Source organism: Taurulus bubalis, assembly GCF_910589615.1.
Source record: "Taurulus bubalis genome assembly, chromosome: 15".
NCBI classification, from domain to species: domain Eukaryota; kingdom Metazoa; phylum Chordata; class Actinopteri; order Perciformes; family Cottidae; genus Taurulus; species Taurulus bubalis.
Window position 1 is genome coordinate 23,353,764 of NC_136603.1, and position 10,673 is coordinate 23,364,436.

General features: G+C 42.3%; 1 protein-coding gene across 1 annotated transcript; it reads left to right on the plus strand.

Annotated features, from left to right (window-relative positions):
- Positions 1-275: 275 nt before the first annotated feature.
- On the plus strand, positions 276-10,443 carry LOC306747883 (transcription factor CP2-like protein 1; the record flags this gene model as incomplete). Its single annotated transcript, XM_079230983.1, has 14 exons — positions 276-418; positions 1,560-1,740; positions 3,716-3,821; positions 5,057-5,163; positions 5,251-5,403; positions 5,758-5,868; positions 6,901-7,007; positions 7,139-7,190; positions 7,304-7,397; positions 7,515-7,605; positions 8,215-8,297; positions 8,517-8,659; positions 10,253-10,304; positions 10,406-10,443. 14 exons carry the CDS (start codon positions 276-278, stop codon positions 10,441-10,443), a joined length of 1,461 nt encoding a protein of 486 aa, XP_079087109.1.
- Positions 10,444-10,673: the final 230 nt, after the last annotated feature.

Genomic DNA, 10,673 nt, shown 5'->3' on the forward strand with positions numbered 1-10,673 from the left:
AATGTGTGACACACACACACGAATTACTAAACATACTACAGATATTCATGATCCTACTAAGTAGTAATATAATAAAAGTAACTATATCAATAGAATATCAATCCGTAAAACACATTTTGTGTTTTTCATATTCAGGCTTTTTGGACGATGCGTTCATAAATACTTTTTCCTGCAACCATGTTGTACAATATTTACATTTATTGCAACACTCCTCAAGTAGTGAAACAGATTTCATAGCCTCTCACTCCTAAACCCTTTCCATCATAGAGGCGGCCATGAAGGGCTGCTGTGAGCTCTACAAACCACCAGGTGGCGCCATGTTGCTGCTGAGTTTCAACTCCTCTGACGGCACAAATAGAAAAGAAAAAATCTCAAAGCTTCACAAGTTTCACCACCAGAGGGGAACTAAGAAATCTGGGTCAGATTTTCAGGGATAAATTTAAAAAGAAAGTCTTTTTTGGCCACGACTGCTTCATGGAACAGTTTGGTTCCAGCTAAACAGTTTATGTGTTTTTATTTGTGTTGATGGATTCAGGTCCTAATCGTGACACTTTGGAGCAAAGTATTTATATTCTCAGAATCTTTATTTGTATCGCTCATCAGAGATTCAGAGTTGTTCACATAAAACCACTAAAAGCATCAAAACATACATCATGCAAAAGAAAAGAAGATTTAAAAACAATTAAGAACATTCATTCAAACTTTAAAAACAGTCAGTAAAATATTAAAAAGCAAAAAAATAGAGTAAAAGTTTTGACTCTTGGAACAGGAAGTAGACCCGTCCCAGACGACCTGAGGGGTCGGGATGGTTCATAATGGTTCATATTTTAACCCCAGTCCCTCAAGGTCGCGAGACCCCCGCCTCCCAAGGAGCCTCGCGCTGCAGTCTCCGCCTCCAGATTGAAAATTAATCGCGCAAAGCCGCCGCGGATCTGACCTGCGGTCTGATCCACTATGGCAGAGCACTTTAAGTCAGGATCACTTCTGGATTTTTACTCTTCTCTTAAAGAGGAGAACGTTCCTCACATGAGGAAAGATGCTCAGAAGATGTTGGTTCTCTTTGGATCTACCTACATGAGAACAAACATTCTAGTGATGAAGTTCAACAGATGAGATCCTCTCTCGCTGATACCGGTCAGCGGTCACATCTCCACCTCATTCAACCAGACTTCATGCTCTTGTTCAAGCAACACAGACTGGACTTTTCTCACTGAGTAAGAACAACTGAACTGGAAAACATCAAAAGCACTTATTGCTTTTGTTTAAAGTTAATACATTGCTGGTCTTTAACATACATATTTAAGGTAAGGTTTAAAAAAATCTTAAATTACATTACATTGTTTTACTTATTTTCATAGGCTCATGTATTCTTACCAGTAGCAGCTCAAAACCATATAATTTACAGTTTTTTAATAAAGTAATAACATTAATATTGAGTTAATTGAATTAAGTTCAGAATTGGTTTGGCCCTGCACAAAAGGTCCAAATTTCTCATGTGGCCCCTTGGGGAAATTAATTGCCCACCCCTGCTCTACTTGCTCCCCTTTGCAACATCGTAGGCCACCACGGTCTCCACTTCACCGCTACGCCGACGACACACAGCTCTACATCTCCACTGAATCCATCACACCCATTACCTACTCCACCATCAGCAACGGCCTCACAGATCTAAAGACCTGGATGCAAACCAACTTCCTCAAACTCAACAGTGACAAATCCTCACCATCATCATCCTCGGCCGCAAATCACAAAACAAATCTCCCCACAACTTCTCCCTCTGCATTGATAATGTTCCTGTCTCCACACACACACGTCTGTAACCTCGGCACCATCTTTGATCCAACCTTCTCCTTTGAACGCCACGTCGAGCACATCACTAAAAACGCCTTCTTTCATCTTAAAAACATCGCCCCTCTACGCCCCTCCCTCTCCTCTTCATCCTCACCTTCATCACCTCTCGACTGGACTGCAACAGCTGCCTGTACGGCACATCCACCAAAACCATCAACAAACTACAAAACATCCAGACCACATGACCCCAGAGACCACATGACCTCACTATTGTCATTGCTGCTCCTATTGTTTGTCTTTACCATGTAAAGTGCCTTTAAAGCTAAAATGAATTATTATTATTATAAAACACAACAACGACAATGAAATGGAGATAAAAGTGCAACAAGGCAGAAATCAAGGACGCCTGAATAAACATGGAAAGATTGTCACAGGATACTTAATGTACATGAGCTATGAATATGTCTGTGTATAAGTGACAGAGTGGCTAAGAACGCCATGTTTATTTGCTGAGTCAGTGCGGCGTTCCATTAAGCCCATCTTGTGTTGGTACTTACCAAACCCACCATGTGTTTCAGAGGCCAAGAGGGAGGCGCCCAGCCAAGTCCTCTACTTATGCGCTGAATGGTTACAGCTGTGACATCATGGGGTTAGGCCAAGTAGAGGGAGAAGTAGATTAGGGAAAGTATGTATTTAGGTTTAATGTGATGTGTTAGGCATGTGTGCAATGTGCATATGTTGATTCACTATTTAAACGTGTTCTACCTGAAGTTAAGGTTGGAAGGGTTAGCTTTTTGACCGTAGCATGGTTAAAGAAATGAACAGTTTCACCTACACTTGGTGTGAAGTAGATTCCTCCTTCTGATTGGAGGCTGTATTTAACCTTCTCCCTTTGGCTGTTCCTGGAGGAAGAACATTAGGGTGTAGCTGTGTGCCGGTGAGGTTAAAGCTAAGTTGCCTTTATTCAGTAAATTAACTTTTTGTTTGATTTGTTCATTTATATTCATTGTGTATATAAAGTAGGAATGGGCGGATGAAGCATTGAGGTTTTGTTCCTATTTGTCCCGAAAAGGATTCGACGCTTCGGGTCTTCACTTTGAAGAACAGCGACATCTGGTGGCCGACTGGATTAAAGCAGCAGTTTAACAGTGTGACCGAAGCACTAGAACGCCTCAATGTTTCAATCTCACATTTCTGCAGTAAAAGTCAATTACAGCTGCGTGTTCATTCACGGATTTGATGTTACATACAACCATTAACGATGTTGCTTCTGACATAAAACTAAATGCAGGTCAATAACATGAAAGGGCATGTTCATGATGGGATTCGATCCTCTCCACCAGAACGGAAATGTTTATTTTGTGTATATGTAACCCACTAGACTATAGACATACATTTAACAGAGTACATGTTTGTATATTATTAGGGTCCTATGTATTGTTCTTAATTATAACGGCTACTGCAAGACATACAGTTGACAGAACGAAGACGTGAACTGTCTTCTCGTTCAGGGTTCCCACAAGACTTAAATAGTTTGAATTTTGTCAACTCAAAGGGCAAAGGGAAATATGTTGTAAAATGATTTATCAGGAGTTTTTAATATGCCCACTATGTGAGGTCATGGGATCTTTACATGTGTTGTGAGTGTAGGAGCCCTGGTTTAAAGCCACTGATGGTGCTGCATCTCACAGGTATCACATGTAGCTCAGTGTCTCGTTGTCTTCAGCGATATACGTAGACGCCCTGTAAAAGTAAGAAGAGTGAATGACTGGTAGGGATGGAGATGGACTTGTCCCCTATTTATTACTCTTGCTCAATGAAATACCCTCAATATGTTGACATTAATACATGAGGGCAGTCTTTTCCTGCTCCATGTGTGAGCTGTAGCTGTGCTCTGGCCTAAAGCCATCCTTCCTGTCCACAGAGCATTGTGCGCGTGGTGTTTCATGACCGCCGACTGCAGTATATGGAGCACCAGCAGCTGGAGGGATGGAGGTGGAACCGACCCGGAGACCGAATCCTGGATATAGGTGAGTTTACTGCACATCAGAGCTCACCCAACAAAGCATCTATCTACACTGGCAGAGTAGTGCAGCGCTGACCCAAGTAGGTCTAGAAGGCTAAGGCCTTGATCAGAGGGAGCAAGTTGCCTCTTGCCATCATGGTCAGTATGGCAGGTGAAGTCATATAGCTCTGGGTATCCAGCGGAATAAAAAAAACTCAGTCGGAAGAGAAAGCAAAAATGTGAGGCGCAGTAACACAAAACAGCTCGCCAAATGTTTCATTGAAAATAATGATAAAGTTTGATCACCACTCAAAATGGCGACTGATCCATCTAACTCAGATTCCCATTGTCCTTTACTCAAACTAAGTTGTGCATCTACAACAAATCCTTTCAGCTGACTTTAAAAAGCAACAGGAACAAGAAAGTTGGTGCCGAGTTGCCAACTCAAAGTAGCTGAGCGACTTGCTAGATCTCATGACGCATGAAGGAAACCCCTCGCTGGACGAAAGGAAGATGACAGCGATGGCTTGGGACACGTTGGTCATTTCCAAAGCAGGGAGGGAAACAAGTGAGCAAGCCAGCTCCAACACTGATATCCTGCCTCAAAAGATCACATTCATATCAGGTCGAAGGAAGGTCACAAAAAGCTGTACCAGGACACTGAACATAACCACTGGGTCGTCCTTCAATCAGAGGATCGGCAGTTCGATCCCCGGCTGCCTTAGTCCTTGGGCAAGACACTTAACCCCTGTGTAAATGTTAGATACTCCTGATGGCAGGTGGCACCTTGCATGGTAGCTCCTCCCATCAGGGTGTGAATGGGTGAATGATGGCATGTAGCGTTAAAGCGCTTTGAGCGGTCGGAGGACTAGAAAAGAGAAATACAAGTACAGTATGGGTACGGTCACCGTGTCCAACAACTGTGTTGAGATATGCATTCACACAATAGAAGTGTTAGAAGGCAATACTCATGGCGTCCAGGCAAAATAAAACGATTTGACATGACCACAGAACATAACTATACAGTGGAAGTAGATGCTAGCAGATGCTAGCAGATGCTAGCTCACGGTGCTATACTTGTCTTGGCACATCAAAATTCCACCGTTGCTTCATGAGACCTTTCTAACCGGTTGGTCTGATCCCATTTGTGTGTTCATCTGGGACCCCATCGCTCATAGCAAGAAGCTGAAGGAGAAAACATATTCTGAGGGTCTTTTTAGCAAATGTAAACTGTCTGACTCATCATTGCATTATATGCAGATATCCCATTGTCAGTGGGGATACTGGAGCCCCGTTCACATCCTCTGCATCTCAACACCATTGAGTTCCTCTGGGATCCTGTCAAGAACGCTTCTGTTTTCATCCAGGTAACGGATGGGTTCTGGTCTAACGTCTAGAACGTCTGAACACATATATGGCAAACTCACAGTCCCTCTTCTGTCATGTTTCCTCAGGTCAACTGCATCAGCACTGAGTTCACCCCCAGGAAGCACGGTGGGGAGAAAGGAGTGCCCTTTCGTATCCAGCAGGACACGTTCACCACCAATGAACACGGGGAATACATGCAGCATGTCCACTCTTCTGGCTGCCAGGTCAAAGTCTTTAAGGTATGAAACTTGCCTGACAAATGTCTTCATATTTGCGCCATTTGCCCACTGATTGGGTGAATGAATGATGACAAGTAGTGGGAAAGCGCTTTGAGTGGTCGGAAGACTAGAAAGCGATACACAAGTACATTCCAGGTATTCGGGAGTTCAGGTCCTGTATGGCCGGCTCCGACTATGCAAATTTCCCTTGGGCCATTGCTTGCTTGTAATTGGAGGAGAATAATACCCATATTCCAGTAGAGGGTTCTTATTTGTGTAATGCTATGCTCTAATAATTGTTGTGCCATATATCATATTCTATGACAGCTTTCTAAATTTGACTCCTAATGTACTTTTTTTTTTTTTTTCTGGAAGCCTAAAGGAGCTGATCGTAAACTGAAGACAGACAGGGAAAAGATAGATAAAAAGGCCCCTCAAGACAGAGAGAAGTATCAACTGTCCCACGAGAACACGGCGCTCAAAGAGGTGAGCTCCCTCCTCCGTGTCCGGACACATTGCACAGCACAGCACTTCTGAAAGGACCGTTTGCTTTTATTTAGTCAATAGCATTGTAATGCTGCAACTTCATTCATCCCACTGTGGTGTTCTCTAATCTTATCATCCATTTCATTTCTTTGTTCTTCACCTGTGAGACACAATACAATGCTGCTCTCACTTTGCTTCCACAGTACATTTTAGACCAAGACTACGTCACTATGTTAATATGTTGCTTTGAGCTGTTCCTTTTTAAAGTGTGCTTGCTTTGGCTGAGTTCGGTCAATGATTGATCACTTCAGTGACTCAGCAGTTTCTGATAACGCGTTAATCTGGTGTGTCATTCATCTGTATGAGTTTAAAAAGAGATCACTTAAAAACTGTGAGAAGAATTTAAACATGTTAATACCACAATGTGAAAATACTGCATTTAAATAAAAATCCTTCTAGAATTGACTTTGAAGGTATTATCAGCTGAATGAGTACATAGTTTGTAGAATGTTCTCATTCAAAATTATATTTATTATAATTATTGATGCATGCACATATAAGCAGCAATTCAATACTAACTGGTTGAGGTGGAGCTAACTGCTTTATGTCTGTTGGTGGGTCGAATACACATCAATAGATCGTGCTCTATAAAATGATCATATGCTTTTCATGTCAAATATTAATCTGCAACTATTGCTCAGTAACTATAGCTGTCAGGTAAATGTAGTAAAAGGTACAATATTTCCCTTTGAAGTATAGTGAAGAAAAGTATACATGGTATAAAATGGAACCACTTTTTTTGCTCAATACTTTAAGTCAAAGATGTTGAAAGTGCATTTGTATGATATCTTGACGAGTTGGGAGTGACGGGTAGTTAGAGACCTGGAGGGGGTTCAGGGTTGTTCTTTGTAGATTTGTTATTATGAGTATGCATTTTACGCCTGTAGTCTTTGTGTTTAGATGTTATTACTTTTTTTAGGTGGAATAATCATAAAACTCCTTCCCTCCTCTTTCTCCTTTTCTCTCTCTTAGTGTTCTCCTTGGCCCGACGCCCTACACCTCACCAGCCACAGCAGCAGCAGCAGCACTCCGTCACCAGTTTACCACAGCTCCCCAACGTCCTGTAGCTTCACAGATGGGTGAGTCAGCCTTCACCACATTAGTGAGCACCCAGATACTGGAATGTGTTTAGCAGAGCTCTGTAGATTAAAGTCAAGTGAATCTGATCTAACCCATCTGTTCTCTCCTCCTCATGTGGACGTTTCTGTAGCAACTGTTCTCCAAACCAGCAGGGAGAGCTGCTCATGCCCGGCTGCTCTGATGTAAGTAACGGGGGAAAGTATTCATGTGGCTCTCTGAATTCTTTTCGCCCATTATTTTGGAGACAGTGGATGCTAAACTCATTTCAAGCGCTCCTCTTCTTTCCGACTCGTAGCACCTTCTGCCGTCGTCGTCGCCGCAGGACACTCAGCAGTGGCTGCACCGCAACCGCTTCTCTCCGTTCTCAAGGCCCTTTTACAGCTTCTCAGGTGAGGAGGGAGGACGAGGCTCACAGATGAGCGAGGAACTCTACATAAGAAGAAGTTGAGGAATTCACTGAATGTTTCTATTGAGCAGGGAGGATAGATGCTCTGCTGTCGTTGCAGGTGCCGATCTGTTGAGGATGAGCAGGGAGGATCTGATCCAGATCTGCGGTCCAGCAGATGGCATTCGCCTCTTTAACTCTGTGAAAGGAAGGTGAGACATTACAATGCACCTCTAAGTGCTCCGTCACATCAGAATTGGGTCAATTTGCTTTGTTCTCGTAAAATCGTGTCGTAGAGACTGCTTTCTGTGCCGGGGTTATTGTCGGTCCACTCCAGTCTTGTTCATGGAGAAACGGGGAAAGTTCCATCATCATTGCATCACTAAGCAACGCAGCGTGGAACTGGAATGTATGACTCACCTAATATGATTCCTTCTTAGATTTTGGACTGTCCGGCCCTTTAATGGTCAGCACTGTCAAAACGCTTCACACATGTCACCATCCATTTTCATAGTAAAACCTCTCTGAACATCGTCCTCGCAATACATTTTGGGGCTTTTGTAAACTCATGTCTCCCATTTAGATATTCTTATTCCAGTATATGTACATGCAGACATTTCTCAGGTACACAAAAATCCACATACTATGCAGCGTGAACGTACCACATACTCAAGTTTACGTCATACTTGGTAGGAATAGTATGTTAGTATATTTCAAACAGACCTGCTGTCTATTATTGTACTTTCTTTGACAAAGCAGAACCTGTCCAATAGCTTCCTTTAAGTCGGTTTTTTAACGGTTCAGTCTCTGCTCACCTCCAGGTGTATACAGCCCCGCCTCACCGTCTATGTGTGTCAGCAGCACACCAGTCACCAACCTGCCATCAAGCCATGTGCTGGAGACAGTAGGTGTACATACTTTATGATTCTTATATTCTCTCATGGCTACTTTATTTGGCTTCTCCTTAAAGGATGTTATTACATATTTGAGGGATATTCAGAAAATAAATCTCTATGTTTTGGACTGGGAAAGCAGAGATAAAACTCGCAACTTCAAAAAAAAAAGAATAATGGGATCTAATGTTGTCATGGAATTGTTTGTGCCTCGTTTGTCTTCCCTGCAGTCTATCAAGCTCTGTACCTGGAGGAGCTGACACTGTTGGACCTCTCGGAAAAGATCTCTATGCTGTACAGCATCACTCCGCAGCAAATTACACACATCTACCGACAAAAACCCAGCGGGATCCACGTCTTAGTCTCTGACGAGGTATCTGTACGTCTCCTCCATCAACCACTAACTCCTCACACCTTGAACTGTTAAGGGCCCAGGCCGGGTGAGCACAGCTAAGCTGACTTTATTCTTGACACAAGGGCTGTCCTGTTACTGATGGCTTTCACTTATAGTTCAGATTAGGTGACCTTCAGATCTGAGAAGTAAAGCCAATGTTGAAGTGCCTTTAACTTGCATTATTTCTAATGGCCAGCAGGAGATCGACTCTTCTGGTTGTGTTGTATGGATTTATTCCCTCAGTAAACATTGTAAACATGAGTTTACGTAAATAATGGACCTTTTAAAGTCAAATAGACCATAAAGTAGGGTATGCTTTAGGGCCGGCCTACCTTGTGATTGACAGGTCTTTACTACAGTGTTGTCCAGTCTGGGAGCTGTCTGTGTTTTCGTCTTTGAACTTGAACCCTTCTACAGTGTGTGTTCAGTTCATGAAAGTTAATAGTAACAATGTGGTCACCTAACAGGGTTTTATTCAGCATTTGGTTGTACTTAGCTCCACCATCTTGTTACACGTCTGATTGCAAAATACCAAGATGGCAACGGCCAGTACGCCAAACTCCAGTCTTCAACACCGTAGTCCACAAATCGTTACAGGAACAACGTCCACTTCTTATTCACAGTCTACGGTTCAGGTTGGATTTGATGTGATCGGGTTGTATTGTATTGTTGATTATATCCATCACAGTAACTTTGTTTCTTTCGTTCACTCTGCAATATAAAGCAATGCTCGGCTATGTACACACTCATAGACCTGGAGTTACATCCAGGTAACTTCTATCTCACTCCCATTACTCATACGAGACTACTGGTATGCAATCTGACTGAAAAGCAGTAGATTGTTAAGCATTCATGCCAATAGTCTCCACCAGCATCGGAAACTTGTAGAGCTAACCGCAAGGAGCCAGAGATGACTGGAAATGATGGTTTAGAGAATTACTGAGCTACATTTGCAGGAACAAAAAAAGAGGAGAATGAGACAGCTTTCTTCTCTAGAGCTGACTATTTACCACTGCTATTTCTAGGAACGCTAAAAATATATTATTGCACTATTTTATTGTTTTTATTATATTTGTATTTGTCGCACCTTTCACCTAGTCAAATTCCTTGTATGTGCAACGTACTTGGCCAATAAATGATTCTGATAATTATGACGTGTAAAAGATGGTGTTAATGGAGCTCAGTCTGTACTGAGGGACCTGGTTGACACGAGTTACCTTACGTTACCATTGATGTGACAATATCCACAAACAAGCTTTGTTGAATGAGAGTCCGCTGATTTGCTTTGGTGTGCAACAACGTAAAACCATTCCATTTGTTTCCAGCGACAATCAAACGCACCATTTGCAGAAAGACAACAACACTGCCTGTATACCTGAGAGCAGAACAACAGTACACCGCCACCCAGTGTATACACAGAGAATAGCATCTGTATTTCCAACACCATAGTTGGCTCTTACAGATGTTGTTCAGGGAGGATTGTGATTCATACATGATGATGGAGATGTTCTCGTGTTTGATATGCAGCACTTCAATGATCTGTGTTGACATCGGCCGATCCGTTTGTTTCAGATGGTGCAGAACTTCAAGGAGGAAACCAGCTTCATCCTCAGCATTATTAGAGGTAACTATTTACTATACTGTTAACATCCAGTATTCCTCCTGTGCAGCTTGATTATTGGTATTTCTTAACGTTATTTTACTGGATTGTTTTCTGTTCCCCAGATGAAAACATTGATGGCTACCACGTTGTGCTGAAATGACCAGTTGGTACTCAGGATGGATTCAACGTTTCCTCCCAGAATCAGTGGAATTGTACAGCTTGTATATACGTCCTTCTAGCCTACGATATGTAACATTTACTAAGATTTACAGTACTTGAAAATGCTGAGAAGCTTTCAGTTTGCTGTTGATTTTGGGCTTTTGTTGAATTTTCATTCATTTTTTTCTGTTTAATTTTGTTGTTAAGTGACTGATTTATGCTGCATATGCC